At 56.5% G+C, this 22553-nt stretch overlaps 1 protein-coding gene across 9 annotated transcripts in view; it reads right to left on the minus strand.

The window, feature by feature from the left end:
* Positions 1 to 22553, minus strand: part of PPP1R12B (protein phosphatase 1 regulatory subunit 12B) — a 177157-nt gene that overhangs the window by 117532 nt on the left and 37072 nt on the right. For 8 of the 9 annotated variants that reach the window (XM_069545036.1, XM_069545037.1, XM_069545035.1 and 5 more), the window contains exons 2-3: positions 5110 to 5240; positions 511 to 629 (exon numbers count right to left, since the gene is read on the minus strand). In XM_069545036.1, the coding sequence (XP_069401137.1) occupies positions 511 to 629; positions 5110 to 5240 (250 nt within the window). The remainder of the gene's footprint in view (positions 1 to 510; positions 630 to 5109; positions 5241 to 22553) is intronic. The other variant, XM_069545038.1, reaches the window with a different exon arrangement.

Raw genomic sequence — 22553 nt, forward strand, 5'->3', positions numbered from 1 at the left:
TAATTTAAAAGAACCCAAAGACCTCCAGTCGGAGAATCCTGACCGGCTCTCTGAAGGGGATTCTTCTTCTCATTAGCTTCCTCACTGTAACAAACTACCAGAAGTCTCATAGTCAGGATGGTTAGAGATCACTTTAGAGGTCGCAACAAAGGTCCCACCAGCACCACGTTCAGCTCTGCTCAAGAGGAAAGGCGCAAAGTCAGAGAGAGGACTGTCCAGCGCTCAGAGGGACACGGGCCGCCTCCTCTGCGGTCTGCACACATGGAAGCCGTCACATGCCCCTCCTCAGCCTGCCCTGCAGCGTCACAGCGCGCACCGGCCGCCTGACTGCACAGCGGCGCACGGCCCAGGGCTGCAGGGGCGGGCCGACTGCACGCCTCTGGAGTCTGGCCCGGGCGATCCGCGCGCAAGGACTAGCAGGCACGTGCCGTGAGCAGTGGCGGCCGGCGTGAGCAGACGGTGCCGCACGGTGACGCCCAGGCCCCTCCTGCCATGTGGCCCTCGGCTCACCTTGCTTCTTCACCTGCTCCAGAAGAAGGTCCTTCATGGCAGGCTCTTCTGCAAGGTCAGAGGGGACTTCGCCTTCGTTGTTGACGATGCCCACGCAGGCTCCATGGTTAATGAAATACCTACGCAGACAAGAGCAGAGTCAGCACCCTCCCCAGTCTGAGGCCGGCGGCACTCCTGAGCCTGGGGCTCCGCGCAGAGCGTGGCCTCCGTCTAGAGCTTTCGTGTGGCCCCAGATAAGGCACTCCACTAGCCTTCAACACTCGGGATCAAAGCGTCTCTGTTCCTTGGTGAGAAAGACGCCTCCAAGAGCGATTTGCCACACTCGTTTCTGAAGCCCATTCTCTCACTCCCATGGGCAGCAAGGCACTTGGAAACACCACAAGGGGGACACGCCGCCTTAAAGCTCACCCCAGGCTGCGTCCAAACCCAGGCTTCCAGGAGGGCTCAGGACACCGCTGATACTGAGAATGGGGTCCCCAGAAGAGACGGAAAGGAGTGATCCCCACAGGAACGCCCCCATTCCCATTAAGAGCACACTAAGTGGAGCCAGGGCATGAAAACAGAATAAAGGACAAATCAGGACTTTCATGAACCTGCCTGGGTCACGTGTCCACAGAACTCTCCCTTAACCAGCCACCTCCATGAAATCTACACTCTAAGACATGTCTAAATGACTGGAAAAACATTAGATTCTATATTGAAAGCCAACAGTGCTCGATCCTAAAGAAGAGAGGCCTGGTAACTTTAACACCTGACGTGGATCCTTTCTGATTTTCAAAGCACTTCCATGCACAATTAATAATGAGTCTTAAACAACCTTAGGAAGTAGGCTACATGGGTACTATCAGAGGCAAAAGACGGAGGTTACGCCCCATCCGCTGACTTCAGCTCCAGGTCATCTTGGCACTACATCAAGTTACCTGGGGCCAGTGAGAACCCCAACAGTGCCAGAGTTCTCCAAAATACACAAGTCTTTAAAGGAGAAAGAAAAGCTACTTAAATCAGACTTCAACCAGCCAGCAACGCAGCAAGCATGCACAGGTCCCCTTCTGCATTTAAAGGGCACACATTTTAGGCACACTGAGGCTCCCCTTGGGGCTCAGTGGTAAAGAACCCACCTGCCAAGGCAGGAGATGCGGGTTTGATTCCTGGATCAGGAAGATCCCGGGGGAAGAGAATGGCAGCCCACTCCAGAACTTTCCACCTAGCCTGGAAGATCCCAGGAGCAGAGGAGCCTGGGGGGCTACAGTCCATGGGGTCGAAAAGAGTCAGACATGGCTGAATGACCAAACAGCAGCAACATTTCAAAGACCCTGCAGAAGATTTTAAGAGATAACATGTGGCCACTGCATTCAGGAGCGGGCAGAGGAGAGCCTGCAGCTAGTGGGTTTCGGGCACGTTTTTCGAGGACACTGCTTCCTCACTGCTCAATACCTCATATAAACGGAGCGCCCCCAAATGTGTCTGCCTTTCAGGTGGGCTGCACACACACGGACTCATCTGACTTTGAGCCGTCTCCACCCTCCCTCACAGCCTCAGAGGACAGACGCTCCGCTGAGGCTAGCCGCTCCCTCGGCTCTCCGTAACCGCACTAAGGCCACCTGCTGCCCTTCACACCCACGCTGCTTCACCTCCCAACCCTGAGACCCCAAAACGCAAAGAATACAGAGTAAGCGCAGGATACACGCTCCTGGACTGAGCTGCACCCTCTCTGCTCGCCCTGAACCCGCACTCCCCCAGAGTCAGCCCCGCACACATATCCAGACTGAGCTACACCCTCTCTGTCACCCGGAACCCCACATTATCCCCAAACACAACAGCTCACTTGCCTCCCACAGTTCGACAGTCCCTCCAACCGATGAAACACCCTCCCCTCACCCCTTTCCTGCTATTACTAGAAACTTTCCGTGTCTTTCGAAGCCCCTTTGAGTGGCCTCTGCGTGTTCTGACAACTGAACCCTCCCTCTTCTTCCTTGGACTCTGCCTCCGGCACTGAGTCTGGGCCCCGGTGACACACAGGGATGTCGACACCGCCCCCCAGCTGACTGCGGCTCCAGATAACAGCTGTGTCCTCCTCACGGGCATCACCGCTGTGACGTCCGACGTGCGCTCTCTCTTAGCAACCCACAAACACTGCGTGAAATAAACCCAGCGTGGAGCCGCTCCACTCTGACACCTTCTCCATTCTTTACTGGGCCAGCGGCCATGTCCCTCAGGCATAAAGGCCCTGCTTTTCCCTTTCCTGAGAAGTTCTCGGACCCTGATGGAGACTACTCCTGTCCAGAAATGACCTGGGTCTCCCCGAGTCAGAGGGATGCGTGCCAAGTGAGACACTGCCCCAGGCCATCCTTACCCTGGGGGAGGGCTGGTGGAGGTGGAGCCTCTCCAGGTTCACACTGTTACCTGAACAAGTATCAGCCCATGAAGTCTTCTTTCTGTTCTAACCACACTGTGCGGCATGAGGGATCTTTATTCCCCGACCAGGGACGGAACCCACGCCCTCTGCAGTGGCAGTGCGGACCCTTAACTGCTGGACCGCAGCGAAGTGCCTATGAAGTAATATTCACTGTGATCCTGAGGATCCTTACAGTTGCCCTGAGGCTCAGAAACACCTCTTAGCTCAGTAAACATGTCCTTCAGAAAATAGAGCCGCTCCTGGGAATCTCCAGAGGCCCAGTCATTAGGACGCAGAACTCTCACAGCCGCGGCCCAGGCTCCGTCCCTGGTCAGGGACTCAGGCCCCACAAGCCACGCACAGCCTGGCCAGGGAAGAAGAAGAAAGAAGGTGAAGCCTCTGTGTCCCTCTCACGCCACCACCAACGTGAGGCCTTTCTGCTCCCATCCTCAGGGGCAAACAAAGAAAACGAGATGTGCTCAGCAACTCAGAATAGATCAGCCCCGTTAACGCAAACAACAAGACCTAACTAGACGCTGTCGTTTATGGCCAGTCTGCCGCTTCTAAGTTAGACACTTAGTGGGAACAGGAAGGTAAGAGACCCAGCTCACTAGCAATAGGCCTGAATTCCAAAAGAGGAGTAATAGCCCCTGAATCTTTTTTTAAAAAACATTAGACAGAGTTGGAATGAGACTAAAAAAGGTCGTCACACTAGAACGCACCGATTCTTCCCTAGAAAGCGAGTCTGGCTGTTCTTCATTTCCACTTGCTTGAAATTTAGACTTTCTACAGACTCTGGGAATGAGAGTATAGTTTAAGATGTATTTTTAAGATACAAAAGAGAAATGAGGGAACGGCCGGGCGCTAACCTCTGAAACACCGCTCACAGGCTCTGCGGTCGAGGCCCCGGAAGGCAGGGGGCTCTGCGGGCAGGGGCTGGAGGGCTCTGGGGGGCTCTGCGGAAGACGGCTCTGCGGGCAGGGGGTGGGGGTCTCTGCAGGGGGGGAGGCTCTGCGGGGCAGGGGGGCTCTGCTGGCCTGCATGGGGACACACGGGGAGGGTGAGGACGGCCAGCAGCAGCGCCAGGAGGGCTGGTCCAGCTCGCGCCTCTGGGCAGGCCTGTACTCGTCTGACTGGCCATCTGTGCCTGAGGAGACAGTGGCTCTCACCAGTCCACCTCACTCAAGGTAGCGTTTGTTCGGCAACAGACACTTAAAGTTTGAACTCATTTCCAAAGGAACCACGCTCATCCACAGCCAGGGTAAAGCCACCACGGCAACAGCGCGATCACAGCCACTGTCTGTCTCAGCTTCACTTTGAAGGGAGGACGAGAGGCCCCCAGGGTTAGGCCAGCGCGACACCAGGCTGAGCTCCGCCTGTCAGCTTCTCGGGGGAAAGCAGAGCCCCGGATGGAATGGGACTCAGGAGGTCAGAATCACAAACAAGCCGCCCGAGCAAACAGTCAAACACCAGTGAGGAGGGATGAGCAGGCTCTCTTCACGGTTCTCGGCAGAGGTGGGCTGAGGGCCCGCCCGGGAGGGGAGCTCTGCTGCGGGCGCCTGCTCCTCAGAATCCGCGTCTGTCAGCGCGCCACCTCCAACTCCCTGCACCCGGCACCCTCCCGCGGGACCCGGCGAAGCTTGTGTGGGGCCGCTCCCAGGCCTCTGCACAGCTGCCGACAGAACACGCCCTGCTGTGCAACAGGAGGGCTATACTGGGCCCCCGTCCCGCGGAAAGGGGCCGCGAGACGCCTCTCACCACGGCTTCATGTACAGAACTTACCTTAGCAATCCACAGTTACTCTCATCTAGAACACATGTGACTTTCACTCAGCAGACGCTCACGCAGCACCCTCCCAGCCCAGACCCCGTGTGGTGGGGCTCTTCTACACAGGGTGTGGAGAAATTCCCCAGGTCTGCCCCCGTGCGTGTCCAGCTACAGCTGCTAGAAACAGCCGACAGTGCGGGCAGCAGAAGCCAGCCCCGTGCGTCCCAACAAGCACGCACCAGCTGCAAACAGGAGCAAACACAAAATCTCAACTAAGAAGCTGCAGATTAAGCAACGATGCAAAACACAGTGATCAGTTATTCCTTAAACTAGTTCAGCCGCCCGCTTGCATGAGCTGCAGTGAAGAGCGGTCACGGCTGTGAAACTCAGGCTCAAGAGCGGAAGGGCACGCGTGGCGTGCGCCGCCGGCCACTCACTCTGCTATGTTGAGGTAGCCACAGGACGCTGCCGCGTGCAGGGGCGTCCAGCCCTCGTTGTCCTGCTGGTTGACGCTGGCTCCGTTCTCCACCAGAAACTTCACCACATCCAGGTTCTCGTCAATGCAGGCCTGCAAAGAAAGGCCCGTCACTGAGTCAGCAAGCGCGCGCGGGGACGCTGCCCCGGCTCTGGGGGTGCGGCGGAGTCGGGAACAGGGCGCGTCAGCCCCTGCGTCCTGAAGGGTGTCCTGGGGGCCGCTCAGTGCTGGGATCTTAGGCAAACCCGCGAACTCCCTCCCTGCCTCAGTGCTCAGCTGTGAAAGCGCCATGACGGTGACTGACCAGATCAGAGGACTAACCAAGGAGCGCGATCGCTGGAGTGCCGCCTCATCACGTTAGCCAAGAGCGATGTCAGGAACCACTCACCGACTTGCCTGCGAATCTTACAGGTGCAAATGCACCTTTCTCAGCGGGAAGCTGCAGTTTAGGTTCCAGGGCTGCTGAACCATCTCTGCTCTGGCGAGAGGGTGCAGCGAGCCCTCAAACAGAAGCCGTGTCCCTCTGAGCAGCTGCAGACAGCAAGGCAAGCGTGTCTGCGCCACAGTCAGGAAGGCAGGGAGGCTTCCCGAACAAAGGCTGCAAGCCCACTCTAAGCCAGCAGACCCACGCGCCACCAGAGCACAGAGGACAAGAGCAGCGAAGGCCACACGGACAGAGGGGACCATCGTCAAGGCGTCAGCGGACCCCGGCAGCGGAGACACTTCAGGGCCCAGAGACAAGTGAGACTCCCTTCTTAAAAGCCTCTCTGAGCCCTCCTTTGCAAAAGAAAAAAAGTCAAAACTTTAGCTGAGAACAGCTTTCCAGGTCAGGCTGACTTTTGTAACACTGCTAACACCCGACTTGCTCCTCTCACTGGCTGACGCCCGCACTCAGACACACAGCCCCACGGGGAGGAGCCGGGGAGCCTCCGAGGGGCAAAACACACACCGAGAGGCCGGTTTCCCTCAATAATGACCCTGAAGAAGCCGTAGACACTGTTACCGTGACTGACCCTCAATCATGGTTTCTAAGTGTCCTTGACGCTCTCTGACATAACAGCGAACACGCACGAAGCCCTTCTCCAGGTCCCAAGCTCAGCGCCAACTCTGAGGACAAAGCGTCTGTGCGTCTGCCCGAGCTGCAAGACGAACAAGCACCTTCTTCACAGACGCTGCTTTACTCAGAAGAACCAGCAGATAAACTATGACGATCAAGGAGCAAAAATGAAAAGTGAGCCTGTCACTTCAAAGGGAAAGAAACCTAGTATTTCTTGCCAATGACAAAATTTGGCCATCCAATTAAAATCAGAATTTTGAAAAAGATATCCACTACCAAGAGCCTGACAGCTCCCTAATATTCAGGTTTCCAATGTGACCAGTGGGATTATCGAGAAAGGCGGTTTTTTATGCTGTGAACGGAAACACACACCGACACCCGGAAGATCGGTATGACGCGATCGGCCCATGCTCTCCACAAAAGCAGGCTCGTCGTGAGAAAGCCGCGCAAGGTGAAAAGACCGCTGGAAACAGGGCAGATGCTGGACTTCAGCCACAAAGTGAGGGAGCTCCCCGATTCGGTTTCAGATTCCACACTGTGACTAAGATTTCAGAAGCTACTCTTGTTGGCGTTTTCAGTACAGCACCAAGAACACTCAGAACTGTCTGAACAGGCTATTAAAACACTCCCCCCTCTTCCAGGCAGACACCCGTGTGAGCCCAGATTTCCCTCATACACACTCATCAGAACAATTCATCGCGGGAGGCAGAAGGCAGACACGAGCAGAGCTCCACGCGGACGCAGGACCAGCCGCTCTTCCCCTTATGCCACAGGTCGACGGGCTGCTCTTACTTCGCTTTTGGTTCTGAAAGTACGTAGCTCTTTTCCACTAAAGCATGTGGTTCATATGAACATGTAATGGGCTACTGCTATTTTGACTGAATCACTAGGCAGATAGTTCCAAGACTTCTCAGAAATATGTAATAATACTTATGAATGAAAGCTCTTTGGGGTCCTGAAGAAATTTTTAGAATGTCAACGATTACTTGGATCAAACAGCTTGAGAGCTGATGTCTTCAGTGAACATACCAAGGGACATTTTACGGTGACAGCGAGCAGCTGGGGAAGACTGACGGCAAAAGGATGAGGTGGGTGGATGGCGCCATCGCCTCAACGATGAGATGAGATGGGTGGATGGCGCCATCGCCTCAACGATGAGATGAGATGGGTGGATGGCAGCATCGCCTCAACGATGAGATGAGATGGGTGGATGGCAGCATCGCCTCAACGATGAGATGAGATGGGTGGATGGCAGCATCGCCTCAACGATGAGATGAGATGGGTGGATGGCACCATCGCCTCAACGATGAGATGAGATGGGTGGATGGCAGCATCGCCTCAACGATGAGATGAGATGGGTGGATGGCACCATCGCCTCAACGATGAGATGAGATGGGTGGATGGCGCCATCGCCTCAACGATGAGATGAGATGGGTGGATGGCACCATCGCCTCAACGATGAGATGAGATGGGTGGATGGCAGCATCGCCTCAACGATGAGATGAGATGGGTGGATGGCACCATCGCCTCAACGGACGTGTCTGAGCAAACTCTGGGAGATGGTGAAGGACCGGGAAGCCTGGTGCGTTGCAGTCGGGGTGGGGGCAGGTCACAAAAAGTGACATGACTTAGTGACTGAACAATGGGCAACCATTTAAACAGCAGAAGATTACCCTGGGGAGAACCGAGCGAGAATTCTGAGGATAACTACAACACTCAAGAAGCATCTATCCCAGAAAGAGGACTTAAAAAGAAACCCCTCGAGATAAACCTCATGCCAATCCCATCTAGAAACAGACTGGACGATAAGCAGCTGATTCAAACTAGGGGATATTTATTTAATCAGGTAATCTTGGCTGAAGACTCACCTCATGGCAAATCGATGGGGAAACAATGGAGACAGTGAGAGGCTTTATTTTGTTGGGCTCCAAAATCACTGCAGATGGTGACTGCAGCCATGAAATTAAAAAGACGCTTGCTCCTGGGAAGAAAAGCTATGACCAACCTAGACAGCATATTAAAAAGCAGAGACATTAATTTGCCAACAAACGTCCATCTAGTAAAAGCTATGGATGTGAGAGTTGGACCATAAAGAAAGCTGTGCGCCAGATAATTGATGCTTTTGAACTGTGGTGCTGGAGAAGACTCTTGAGAGTCCCTTGGACTGCAAGAAGATCCAACCAATCCATCCTAAAGGAGATCAGTCCTGAGTGTTCATTGGAAGGACTGATGCTGAAGCTGAGACTCCAATACTTTGGCCACCTGATGTGAAGAACTGACTCACTAGAAAAGACCCTGATGCTGGGAAAGATTGAAGGCGGGAGGGGAAGGGGACAACAGAGGATGAGACGGTTGGATGGCATCACTGACTTGCTGAGTTTGAGGAAGCTCCAGGAACTGGTGAAGGACAGGGAAGCCTGGCGTGCTGCAGTCCACAGGGTCACAAAGGGTCGGACACGACTGAGTGACTGAGCTGAACTGCCTGAAGAAATCCGGGATAGACACCAGGTCACTCGGGTCTGACCTAAATCAAAACCCTTATGATTATACAGTGGAAGTGACAAACAGATTCAAGGGGTGGACCCAACAGACAGAGAGCCTGGAGAGCTATGGGCGCAGGTCTGCAGCACTGTGCGGGGAAGCAGTGACCGAGAGCATCCCAGAGGGGAAATACAAGAGGGCAGAATGGCTGCCTGAGGAGCCTCACAAATAGCTGGGAGAAGCAAAGTGGAGGGCAAAGGAGGAAGGGGAAGATATACCCAACTAAACACAGAGTCTCAGAGAACACCAGGGAGAGACAAGAGAGCCTCTCAGGTGATCAAGGCCAAGAACTAGAGGAAAACAGCAGAACGGGAAAGTCCAGAGATCTCTCCAAGAGAACTGAGGCACTGCGGGACATTTCACGCAAAGACGAGCACGGAAAGGGCAGGAGTGGTCGGGGCCCGACAGAAGCAGAGGACATCGAGAAGGGGCGGCAAGAATGCACAGAGCTGTACAGAAAGGTCTTAATGACCTGGATGACCACAATGATGCGGTCACTCACCTAAAGCCAGACTTCCCGGAGTCTGAAGTCAAATGGGCCTTAGGAAGCCTCACTTCAAACAAAGCTACTGGAGGTGATGGAATTCCAGTTGAGCTGTTTCAAATCCTAAAAGATGATGCTGTGAAACTGCTGCCCTCAATATGCCAGCAAACTTGGAAAACTCAGCATGGGACTGAAAAAGGTCAGTTTTCATTCCAATCTCAAAGAAGGGCAAACTAATGCTCAAAATTCTCCAAGCTAGGCTTCAATGGTACGTGAACCGAGAACTTCCAGATGTTCAAGCTGGATATAGAAAAGGCAGAGGAATCAGAGATCAAATTGCCAACACCTGCTATATCATCGAAAAAGCAAGAGAGTTCCGGAAAAACATCTGCTTCCGCTTTATTGACTCTGCTAAAGCCTTTGACTGTGTGGATCACAACAAACTGTGGAAAATTCTCAGAGAGATGGAAATTCCAGGCCACCTTACCTGCCTCCTGAGAAATCTGGATGCAGGTCAAGAAGCTACAGAACCAGACGCGGAACAATGAACTCGTTCAAAAGTGGGACTGGGGGGCATCAAGGCTGTATATCGTCACCCTGCTACATGCAGAGGACATCATGAGAAACGCCAGGCTGGGTGAAGCACAAGCCGGAATCAAGACTGCCTGGAGAAACAACAACCTCGGATACGCAGATGACACCACCCTTACGGCAGAAAGTGAAGACCAACTAAAAAGCCTCTCGATGAAAGTGAAGAGGAGAGTGAAGAAGGTGGCTTGAAGCTCAGCATTCAGAAAACGAAGATCATGGCGCCTGGTCCCATCACTTCATGTCAAATAGAAGCGGAAAAACGGAAAGAGTAGCAAATTCCACGTTCTTGGGCTCCAAAATCACTGCGGAAGGTGACTGAAGCCACGGCATCAAAAGATGCTTGCTCCTTAGAAGAAAAGTTATGACCAGCGCAGACGGTGCCTTAAAGCAGCACAGACAGCACTTTGCTGACAAAGGTCTGTAGAGGCAAAACTGTCGTTTTTCCAGGAGCCGTGTTCGGGTGTGAGAGTTGGACTGTAAAGAAGGCTGAGCACAGGAGAATTGATGCTTTCTAACTACGGTGCTGGAGAAGACTCTTTAGAGTCTATTGGACAGCAAGGAGATCAAACCAGTCCATTCTAAAGGAAATCAACCCTGAATATTCACTGGAAGGACTGATGCTGAAGCTGAAGCTCTAATACTTCGGCCACCTCTTATGAAGAGCTGACTCATTTGATGCTGGGAAAGATTGAAGGCAGGAGGAGAAGGAGACGACAGAAGATGAGATGGTTGGATGGCATCCCCGACTCAAGGGACATGGGTGTGAGCAAGCTCCGGGAGACGGCGAAGGCCAGGGAGGCCTGGTGCTGCCGTCCATGTCCGTGGGGTCGCAAAGAGTCAGACAGGGCTCAGCGACTGCGCAACAACAGTCCTGGTTACAAAGCGCATCTTGTTCGTTTCCCCCAAACCACCTGACACTCTTTTTACCATTAGTGGGATTAGCTACACATCTTACCCTCGATTTGATCTGAAGTCACATATCGCTCCAACCCGACCTTTTAAGGCCAGATGACTTTTATAGCCAGCATTCAAAACAGCCTCTTTTTCAACCAGCAGTTCCAAAAAAATCAAAATTTTTCCTATTATGTTTGCTTAGGTTGATCAGCTCTTCCTCATACTTCCTTACCACGTAAAATATTTCACAACTATTCCCAATATTATGAGCCATTTTGTAACTGAGATTATCAGTGAACCTCTCACACTCTGCATGTCGGCCAGTCTGCAATCCCACAGGTTACGATTTAGCTAACCCCCTACAGAATATGTCACTAAAAACTGCTAATACTTTACGTGGAAGGATGGAAGAGGGTATTTTCAATAGGCACTGAAGTTCAAGGAGGAGACAGTGCTTCAGAGGTTCAGGGCACTCTGCCCAGGAGTCATATACTGTGTCGGGAAGGTCGAATGTGCCCTCTTGGCCTGTGCTAGTGAGGGGCACGAGTCGGCTCCTCCTCGCTTGGCTGCAAAGTCTCTCTGGCTCTGGAAGGAGACCAGCTGGGACACTTAGCCAGGGGCCATACCATCACCAGGCCGAATTCTGGGAGCCAGTGTTCTCAAGACGGTTCTTCATCCTTAGATGACTGAGCCAAATCCCAGAGGTAACGCCACCCTGGCGAGGCAGACGTCAGACAGGAGAAACCTGCCTCTCCTCTTCCCCCTCGCGTCTCCCCTGCCTTTTCCTCACCTCAGCGCATCTTCAGCTCTCTTCCTTGCCAGTTTCATGATCATTCCTGTCCATGAATCTCACACCCCTGACACGGTGTCTACGTAAGAATGACACCGTGAGGATGTCTGAGACGCCGCCGCCAGCCTCACCGGACAGCGCCCGTCTCCAATCGTCCGGGAGGGGGCAGAGCGGCACGGCTGTCAGGTGCCCCTGCCTGGCATTCCACAGGGCATGGCCGGAGCCGGGCAGACCTGGGCTCGAGACCCAGCCCTGCCGGTGCACACAGTCCCGAGTGAGGACGCAGCCTGAGCACCAGGGCTCAGCTGGGGGCGGGGACGCCAGCGCCTCGCAGGCCTCGTGAGGGCTACAGAGGACCACAGCCTCACGCAGCACGTGGCACCGTTTCTAAGCCGATGGTTCAGCGAAGCAGCAGCAGCCTCCCGGGAAGAGCATGAATCCCACGTCATCCTCACGCACCGCTGCCCTCCAGCTCCAGGCTCTGAGCCAGCAAGATCACGGGGCCTGTTCCGTAAGCCTGCCTTCAGGAAAGTCACTGTAGCGCCTGGGATGCTGTGGGGCCCTAGAGTCAGAAGCCACAGGAGTCAAGCAGTCTGTCCACAGTCAACTGAAGAGGACGCTGTCGGGCAGGCCAGCCCACAGAGCTGCGGGCAGCCGCTCTCGGGGGCATCTGGGGGGGCCATTCTCTGCTCTTTGGTTCGGGGAATTTTTTTCCCTCTAGGAGGGTTTCCATGGTGGCTAAAGAACCCGCCTGCAATGGGGGAGCCCTGGGTTTGGGTCTCTGGGTTGGGAAGACCCCCTGGAGAAGGGAATGGCGACCCAGTCCAGTATTCTCTCCTGGAGAATCCCAGGACAGAGAGCCTGGCGGGCTGCAGTGCGCATGGCCGCGGTGAGCTGACACGGCTGAGCGACTTTCCCTTTCTCTAGGAGAATGAGCGTGACCAAACGCACAGTCCCTGGAGGCTTCCCAGCTAAACACAGACCACATTTAGACGCTGCCGTCCCTCCCCCTGCAGCTGTGCTGTGCCTCTTCCCGGCCTCAGCGAGGGGCGGGCAGGCGGCCGCCTTCGAAGCCACGGCCCCCACGCAGGGCTGCACGCGCCTCCCCACGGACAGGTCTTCCCCTCAAACAGGCCAAGACACTAAACGGCTTTCTGATGTCACTTTCGACACAGAATATTACCAAAGTAACAACCTGTTCTAACTCCTTGAGAAAAGGAGATATTATTTAATTATTAGCCCAGAAAGCTACCAGAGAAATTGCCAGGCAATCATTTAAAGCTTCCTAGAATCAGCACGTCATAGTTCCCTGGCAATGAGCATCTCTCCCCCAGGAAAAAGGCTTGATTTCACAGCCTGGAGAATGGGGAGCGCCGTGCCCCTCTGCTGTGCCTTCCCCTGCCCGCTCTCTATCAGAGGCAAGAGCAGCTGACGGCGTTAATCTGGGAATGCAAGGGAGGCCTCACAGAGCAAAGCTGCCTCCACCCCCAAAATAGCCTGCAACTGTCACCACCAGCAAGCGCCACGGGCCCAGCGCGGCCTTGCTCCTGTGCCTCGGAACCTGCCCTGGCCCGGGAAAGCGTCCCCCCAGGCCCGTCCACCCCAGCGCAGGCAGCACACAGACGCCGGGCTCCGGGCAGCGGGATTCCCCGGCCTCGATCCCACAGATCAGGCTAGGGGATGCTGCTGCTGGGGGGCGATGCTGTCGGTGGGGGGGAGGCTTGGTGACGTTGGGGGGATGGCAACCCTGGGGTGGGGGGCGACACAGGGTTGGGGGGAGGACGGCACGGGGGGGATGATGCTGCTGGGGGGTGGTGACGCCAGGGGGTGGTGATGCCAGGGGTAGGGGGGCGACCCTGGAGACGTGGCCCCGTCCACATCTTTCACTATCTTGTCCTTTATCCTCCAAACTTGTATAAAACAGTAACATTTATTTATACAGTTTACATAACTCAAAATTTATATAATTCCCAAAACTGCGCAATGTCTACCTTATCCCGAAAACCCTAAATGCTTGGAGGTAACAGCAAAGAGCCAAGTTTCTTCCACACACGCACTCATCACCAAACACCCTGACTCACCTACGTGCAAGTGTCAAGTCCACCAGCAAAGCCAGAACGCAAATTCCACGAGGGAGGGCTCTCTGGCTATTTGTCCACTGATAGATCCCGAATACCAGGGCCGTACTTGGCACCCAGCAGGTCCCCAACAGATGTCTATGGAAACGAACAAACACCCAAACGCATAGAAACTCCCATGTTCTACAGATTCAGTGACTGCTGGTTACCTGGACTCTAAGACTGTCCAGACTCATCCCACTGAGAGCAGACAGCACGTCCCAGGGTGGGCCAGAACCACTGAGGGCGGCCTGCTGACGCCGCACAGCTCATGCTGGGCACACACCTCCATCCACCGGGCAGCAGCTGAACAGGGGCCCAGCAGGGTGCCTCCACGCCCTAACCCCGGAGCCGGAGGGGGACCCGACTCAGACACGGGGGCCCAGCGGGGTGCGTCCACGTCCTAACCCAGGAGCCGGAGGGGGACCCGACTCAGACACGGGGGCCCCACGGTGTGCGTCCACACCCTAACCCCGGAGCCGGAGGGGGACCCGACTCAGACACGGGGGCCCCACGGTGTGCGTCCATGCCCTAACCCCGGAGCCAGAGGGGGATCCGACTCAGACACGGGGGCCCAGCGGGGTGCGTCCACGCCCTAACCCAGGAGCCGGAGGGGGACTGGACTCAGACAAGGGGACCCAGCGGGGTGCGTCCACGTCCTAACCCCGGAGCCGGAGGGGGACCCGACTCAGACACGGGGGCCCCACGGTGTGCGTCCATGCCCTAACCCAGGAGCCGGAGGGGGACCCAACTCAGACACGGGGGCCCCATGGTGTGCGTCCACACCCTAACCCCGGAGCCGGAGGGGGACCCGACTCAGACACGGGGACCCAGCGGGGTGCGTCCACGCCCTAACCCAGGAGCTGGAGGGGGACCCGACTCAGACACAGGGGCCCAGCGGGGTGCGTCCACGCCCTAACCCAGGAGCCGGAGGAGGACCCAACTCTGACAAGGGGGCCCAGCGGGGTGCGTCCACGCCCTAACCCCGGAGCCTGAGGGGGACCCGACTCAGACACGGGGGCCCAGCGGGGTGCATCCACGCCCTAACCCAGGAGCCGGAGGAGGACCCAACTCTGACAAGGGGGCCCAGCGGGGTGCGTCCACGCCCTAACCCAGGAGCCGGAAGGGGACTGGACTCAGACACGGGGACCCAGCGGGGTGCGTCCACGTCCTAACCCAGGAGCCGGAGGGGGACTGGACTCAGACACGGGGGCCCAGCGGGGTGCGTCCACACCCTAACCCAGGAGCCGGAGGGGGACCCGACTCTGACAAGGGGGCCCAGCGGGTGTAGGCGGGGTATGGTCTCCAGCTGCAGAGGCGTCCTGGATGACCTGAGGGGCCCCAAACCCAACCAGCATCCTGCTAAGAGGTAGACAAGCAGGCAGGGGAGAGCTGGCGAAGGCAGGAGAGGGGCAGCAGAGCGCCTGGGGCAGAGCCTGGAGCGTGCCGGCCGTCACCAGGAGCCGGGAGGATAGAGGAGAGCGTCTCCCTGGAGCTCCAGGGCCAGGGCAGCCCCACTGCGCCCTGACTTCAGGGCGAGAGCCGTGAGGGGACAGGCTCCTGCTGTTTCCGCCACCAAGCTCGTGGAGGTCGGCTATAGGCCACAGGGCCCCAACACACCTGGCACGGAGCGGGCGTCGGCCCCGCGAGGACCGGTGGCGTCCTCACCCTTGGTGCCAACGGGGGCACCACAGCCAGTCACCCCTTCTCTGCCAGATGAAAACGGTCAGGAAATCAACTTCTTAAGGCACACTTAAGGCACAGCTGTGTTTTACCAGAAGGTTTTAGGGTCAATTTTCAGCCCAAAGAGCAGATGCCCCGAAATGCCTGACCACGTGCTCACGTGAGACGTGCCCGAGGACGGGGACGAGGCGGGTGGGCACGGGGAGGCTGAGACCACAGTGCCCTGGACATGCTGCCTGAGGACGGGGCTGAGGCGGGCGGGGACGGGGAGGCTGAGCCAGAGGCTGCAGGCCCGACACAGCTCAGCCCACAGTGCCCTGGCTCCAGCAGGGCAGCCTCAGGCGCCACCAGAACGCCTTCGAGAGAAGTCAAGGCCGCCCAGGCCTCAGTGTGTTGGATAAGCCCTGAGCAGATAAGCCCTCTGAGAAGGCTCTACCTACTGTAGCTCAGACCACCTGATCCACCTCACAGTCAAGCATCCACTGTGGCCATGAGGCTGTGTGCCCGTCGGGGAGGCGGGGATCACAACGCGACAGGCGAGCCGGCACCGCCAGCCGGGCTCAGGGCCGCGGGCGCGGGCGGCTTGGCCCCAGCGGCAAGAACTATATCTGAGGATGCGCTCAGCGCTCAGGCCGGCTCTGGACACAGATCTGTGGCCTTTCAGGGGAGAGAGCCAACAGAGGCAGCACAAGCATTTTCCATGGAGCGCCACGTGACCAAGATTCTCGCTCTCAGTAAACTGGCATCCTGTCCCCAAGGCTGTGACCGGCTATTATCTGCGGCCAGAGAAACCTTCTTTCAGTTAAGAGCAGGCACCTTCTTGTCTGAGGCTGCCACTGTTTGGATTTCAAACACACGCTCACGCGGGGCCTAACAGGACCGCCGGGAAGTGCCACCACCCTTACCCTTCCAGTGAGGTCCCCTCACCCCTCCCTGCGCACTGCAGTGAAGAAACACCCGCTGAGCTGTCCGACAGGCATCAGCGCAGCAACTTCTGTACTCCAAAGGCTGGGCCCAGCGACCCTAACTTGTCATAGAGGCGGGTTTTCGAAAAGTCAAGGAGAAGATGAAGGGCCTGGAAGATGAAACAGCATCTTCTCAAAGCCCATGATTCGTCTCAGATAGAAGTTCCAGTCTCGAAACCTCAACCCTGTCATGCGTGGAGAGTTCTAACAGCGAGGGCCCGTGAGGGAGCCCGAATAAACGGCAAACCCCAGGCGTGGGCTTCTCTCAGACCCAGGGTGCGCGAGGCCGGATCGGGCTGAGCCTGACGGCAGGGAGGAGGCCCCGGCGGGGTTGTCTGCCCACAGGTCGTGCGCACTGGGCCGAGGCCCACCGAGTCGTGACACAGCCCGCCTGAACCGGCCTGGTGGAGCGGGGCTCCCGGGACAGGCCTGCGCCAGCCGGGGCAGTCAGCAGGGGGAGGAAGCCCACAGATGAAGGAACCAGCCCCGAAAAGGGACCCAAGCTGTTCCAGGTCACACGTTAGGTGAGGAGCCACCTGCACTTTCTCCCCAGCAAGTTAAAGCTGCCCACAACAGCGCTCACGGGCCAGGCTCAAGATGCCAGTCGGCCCGCAGAGCATCTGTAACAGCTGACACTGTCTTCCTAAACAGAGGGCAAGCTGGCATCACCAGGGACACAGCCGACTGGCGATCCGAGCTACTCACGCCACCCCAGACGAAATGCAAAGCACAAAGACCCCATGAAAGTGCTCGGGCGCTGTCTGCTCATCAGCAGAGTCGAGAGTAGAGACCCCCTCACGGCTCAGCTAACTGTCCTACCCTCGGCCCCCAGCCTGCCTGTGCCGGCTAGCATGCAGGGTACACGGCTGTCCTACGAAAAGGGCAGACCGGTCTGTGCCCAGAAACAAGCGTTCCACAAGCTGCAGAGTGCGGTCTGAAAGCGAGGACGGCGGGCAATGCTCCACGGCTGCCAAGCGAGCCTCACAAAGAAAGCGGGCAGTTCTGGGACCTGAGCTGGGTGGAGAGAAGTTACAGGAAGATGAGGTTCTCAGAAAGTATCACATAAACCAGCACAGCACGTTTTACACCTGACATACGAAAAGGAAGGGACTGTTATCCCAGCGTATCTTCGTGCAGAGCTCCGTGCCGGCAAAGCTCCAAGCGTCAGTCGGCATCACCTCCTGAAGGGCCGCACACGGCAGGGCCCCAGGGAGCATGACTCACAGCCCCGCCCGGCACAGCTCGGCCACCAGGAGGGCGGCTGCGGGCTCAACCCCGGCGGCCAGCCAGGGGCCCGTGTCTATGGATGAGAGGCCACCGCGCGCTTCCATGCCCCATCTGCACAACGGCCACCCAGACCGAGGAGCCCGCGTCAGGGGTCACGCGCCCGCCGCGGAGCCCGCGCCGTGTGTCTCAAGCGAGCGAAGGCGCACAGGGCTCCGGGAGTCCAGCACGTGGTTAGACGCTCTGTAAGCAGCAGCGGCCACCACGATCATATTCTGCATGCTATCATCCTTGCTTAGTCCCTAGAAAAAGGCGAAAAGCATCCACTGCATTTTAAATAAACAGAGATACGCTATAAACTCTGGGTGAGTTCAGACCGCAGCAGTCAGGCCCTACCGTTAACGAGAGAGGGAGGTCGGGGGTCGGGGAGGTGCGGAGAGCAGCTCGCGGGGCTCCAGGCCATGGACCGGGCTTCGCCAAGACAGGGTCACCAGCTGTTGAAAGCCATCAGGTCCTGTTAGCACAGGAGGGAACGCTGGGCAGACAGACCCAGCACTGAGACACCACCAAAGGGCAGGGAAGACCCTTCCCAGTGCCGTGTCCAGGGTGCGAGGCGCCTGTCACCGACTCAGCCAGCACTTTCTGAGGCCAACATTATGCCAGACACCGCCCTGCGGAAGACAGGGAGGAATCAAAACTGAGCCAGACTTCGCCATTTAGTGGTGGCGTCACTCAAACACGCATGTCGCAGGAATGAGACGGAAATAACGTGAGAGGCGTGCTCAGTGTCAGAGCACAGGCGTCACGAACTGGCGCCATGAACTCTCGGGCCACGGGAAGCACCTCCCAAATGGCTGTCATTCGCCCCCGTCATAAAGGACAAGGACTCACCAGATGAAGCCGCAGGCACAAGGAGAATCAGGAGAAAGTGAGGCGAACGTCACTCAGCTGTGTCCGACTCTTTGGGACCCAATGGACTATACAGTCCACGGCGTTCTCCAGGCCAGAGGATTGGGGTGGACAGCCTTTCCCTTCTCCAGGGGATCTTCCCAACCCAGGGATCGAATCCGGGCCTCCTGCACTGCAGGCGATTCTTTACCGGCTGAGCCACCAGGGAAGGCCAATCAGAAGAACGGGAGCAGGACACACACAGCTCCAGAGGAGAGGAGAGGAGAGGAGAGGAGAGAGGAGCTCGCTTTCCGAAACAGTGAGGAGTCTGGCCAGTCTGTGCTCCGCTGGGGGTGGGGCCCACACACACACGCACACAGGGCTTCACCTGCCGGGCAGGCGGGAGGAGAGGCGGGCAGCGTGGAGCGCAGCAGCGGAGGCCGCCCCAGACAGACCGACTCCACCCTGAGCAGCAGGGAGGGCCTGCGGCTTTGAAGACGGGAGTGAGGTCGTGGGGTCTGCACCCATCAGTGAGAACAGACCCCTGACCTGCCAGCAGAAGAGCCTCGCCGGCTGCCCGAGGGAAGCAGGCACAGCAAGGCCAGAGGAGGGGTCCTGAAGGGGCACTGGTGTGGGGGTGGGGGGGACGCGCCTGGCTGCCCAGCAGTCAGGACTCAGCGCTTCACTGCGGTGGCCCAGGTCCAGTTCCTGGTCCGGGAACTGAGGCTCCAAAGCCACGAGGCAGGGCCTGGACACGTACTTTCATGAACAGATCCACTGAAGGACAGCTGATACACAACGCTGGGTCTCTGGCACACGGTGCAGTGAATCGGGTATATACTTCACGTTGTTTCCATCATTACGGGGTACTGCATAGCGCCCTCTGGGCTAGGATGCTGCATGTCACCCTCCGGGGCGGGGCGCCGACTAGCGCCCTCCGGGCTGTGCAGCAGGGCCTTCGGCATGTCATCTGCTGATGACGCTCAGGGTGTTTCCATGTCTCGGCTGCTGCAGCGCTGCAGTGAACACGGGGACGCACGTAATTCCTTGACTTACAGTTCTGTCTGGATATATGCCCAGGAGAGGAGGACTGCTGGGTCATATGGTAACTCTGTTTTTTAGTTTTCTAAGGATAATCAATTTTGCTAATAATATAAACTCACTACTGGGGATAAAAGAGAAAGTACTAAAAAATTTTAGAAATGTAAAGTTTTTTTCCTGAAACCATCCACCACAGTAATTCAGGAAACATGGCGCTAGTCTCTCAGATTACTTTTGAACTAACGGAGCTGGAAAAGACTCGAGAGTCCCTTGGCCTGCAAGGAGGTCAAACCAGTCCCTCCTAAAGGAGATCAGCCCTGAACTTTCACTGGAAGGCCTGAAGCTGACACTCTAACACTCAGGCCGCCTGATGCGAAGGACTGACTCACCTGAAAAGGCCCTGATGCTGGGAAAGACTGAGGGCAGGCGGAGAGCACGGCAGAGGAAGAGAGGCGGGACGGCATCACGGACGCGGTGGACATGAGTTTGAGCAAGCTCCTGGAGATGGTGAAGGACAGGAGGCCTGGCGCACTGCCATCCACAGGGCTGCAAGGAGCTGGCCGTGACACTTAGAGTGTGTCTCCAAGGCCCACCCAAAGCTGCAGCGGCATCAGTACGTCTCTCCCTTACTTTCTTATTTTGGCTGCACTCGAGCCAACATCCATCTGCTGTGGCTCTCGGGGTCTGGAGTGCGTGGACTCAGCGGCCTTGGAGCCCATGCCTTCTCTAGCTATGGCATGTGGGATCTTGGCTCCTCGGTCAGGGATCAAACCCAAGTTCCCTGCTTTGGAAGGTGGATTCCTAACCACTGGACCTCCAGGTAAGCCCCAGGACATCATGGCACCCCACTCCAATACTCCTGCCTGGAAACTCACATGGGCGGAGGAGCTGCATGGGTGGGCTGCAGTCCATGGGGTCGCGAAGAGTCGGACACGACTGAGCGACTTCACTTTCCCTTTTCACTTTCATGCACTGGAGAAGGAAATGGCAACCCACTCCAGTGTTCTTGCCTGGAGAATCCCAGGGACGGGGGAGCCTGGTGGGCTGCCGTCTATGGGGTCGCACAGCGTCGGACACGACTGAAGTGACTTAGCAGCATCTGGACACACCACATTCTGGTCAACCAGTCGTAAGCTGATGGCCATCTGGGTTGTCTCCAACCTTCTGGCTATCATGAACAATGCTGCTGTAAACATCTGTGTTCAAGTTTTTATGTCAACACCTTTTCATCTGCTTTGAGTGTTGTATTACCTAGGGGTAGAATTGCTGGGTCACAGGGTAACCCTACACCTAGCTGTGTGAGGGACCGCCAGACTGTTTCCCAAAGCTGCTTTACCGTCTTCCATTCCCTCCAGCAGGGTATGACATTCTAATAATTAGAATAATAATTCTAATAATTAGAATGTCATACCTTGAAGATTTGAAATTTTCAATTCTCTACATTCTAATTTCATTGAGTTCAAACTATCTTTTCTTCCCCTACCCCCTCACGCTTGTGGTGTCATATCTAAGAATCCTTTTCCAAGTCCAAGGTCATGGAAAATATCACTGCTATGTTTTCTTTCAAAAGTTTCAGCTGTTACACTCAGGTCTCTGATCTGCTTTGAGTTGAGTTCTGCATATAGTATGAGGTAAAGGCCCGACCTCCTTCTTTCATGTGACGGCACAATTGTTGGAGCCCCATTTGCTGAAAAAGATTCGTTTCCTCACTGAGCAGTGGTCTTGGAACCTCTGTAAAAGCTCAGTTGGTGAATTCCTTTCTGAACTCGGCTCTGTCTCGCTGGCCGGCAGGCCCACCTCTGTGCTGGACCCACGCCGTCCTGGCCGCCACTGCTGTGAGGCCAGTTCCGGGCAGGCAGTGAGTCCTGCTACCTCCCTCCTTCCCACAAGTGGGCAGCAATTCCGGGTCCCTGGCAACTCCGGCTCAGTATTACACCACATAGTTTTCACCCAAAGAAGCAGATGCCCCCTCACAGCCCTTCTTCATCTTTCTTCTGGATAACTCAACTCTTAAGCGCTGTCTGCACGGTGCTCACTTCGGCAGCGCACACACTGAAGCTGCAGCGACACAGAGGCCAGCGCGGCCCCTGCGCGAGGAGGACACGCAGGGTCGTGAGCTGCTCCACATTTCAAAAGAAAATGGTCTGCATGAACTCGGATTCAGAAAGACACACGACCCCCACAGCAGCGCCATTCAGAGCAGCCAGGGCATGAGGACAGCCTCAGTGTCTGTCGGCGGATGAGAGGGCAGGGACGCAGCACGTGCATCAACGCAGGACCATTCAGCCGTGAAAAATGGAGCAGTGCCATCCGGGGCGGCACGGACGGGCGAGGGCATCACGCGGCGCAAGTCAGAGAGGGGAGGACGGCACCGCATCACTAACACCTAGAACCCGAAAGGCGACAAACACGAGCATGTCTACAAACCAGAGGCAGACTCGCAGACAGAGAGCAGACGAGCCGAGCGGGAGCGGCTGCGCTCCCGTGTGACCGCACAGCGGAGGAAACGATGGACTCGCGGGGCCAGCTGGCCGACAGTGCGCCTGAAGCACTACGAACAGAGGCCCGCAGCACCCGCGGCGGCGAGCAAAACCACCCGAAGAGAAGGGACACGAGAGGCAAAGCGGTCATCCGAGGAGGCTTCACGAGCAGTAGAGAAAGTAGGGCAGCAAGGGAGAGGGGGAACGGCACGTCCAATTAAACCCAGAGCTTCAAAGCTACAAGAGACAACGAACCGCGTTTAATAATAGAAGAAAACAGCAAACGGGGAAAGACTAGCGATCTCCTCAGGAAACTCGGAAACATCAAGGGAGCATCTCGCCCAAACACGGGCACAATAAAGGACAGAATGGCACAGACCTGGCAGATGCTGAGAGGATCAGGAAGAGCTGGAAAGAACACAGAACTGCACTCGAAACGACTTTAATGCACCGATTACTGCGGTGGTGTGGTCAGCCACCCAAAGCTAGATATTCTGGAGTGCGAAGTCAGGTGGGCCTTAAGAAGCTCTGCTGCCAACAAGGCTTCTGGATGCACCAAAATTCCCACAGAGCTATTCAGACCCTGAAGGAGCGCGCCCCCAAGGTCCTGCGTTCAGCAGGTCAGCAAATCTGCAAGACCCAGCTGTGGCC

Source organism: Ovis canadensis, chromosome 12 (genome assembly GCF_042477335.2).
Source record: "Ovis canadensis isolate MfBH-ARS-UI-01 breed Bighorn chromosome 12, ARS-UI_OviCan_v2, whole genome shotgun sequence".
NCBI lineage: Eukaryota > Metazoa > Chordata > Mammalia > Artiodactyla > Bovidae > Ovis > Ovis canadensis.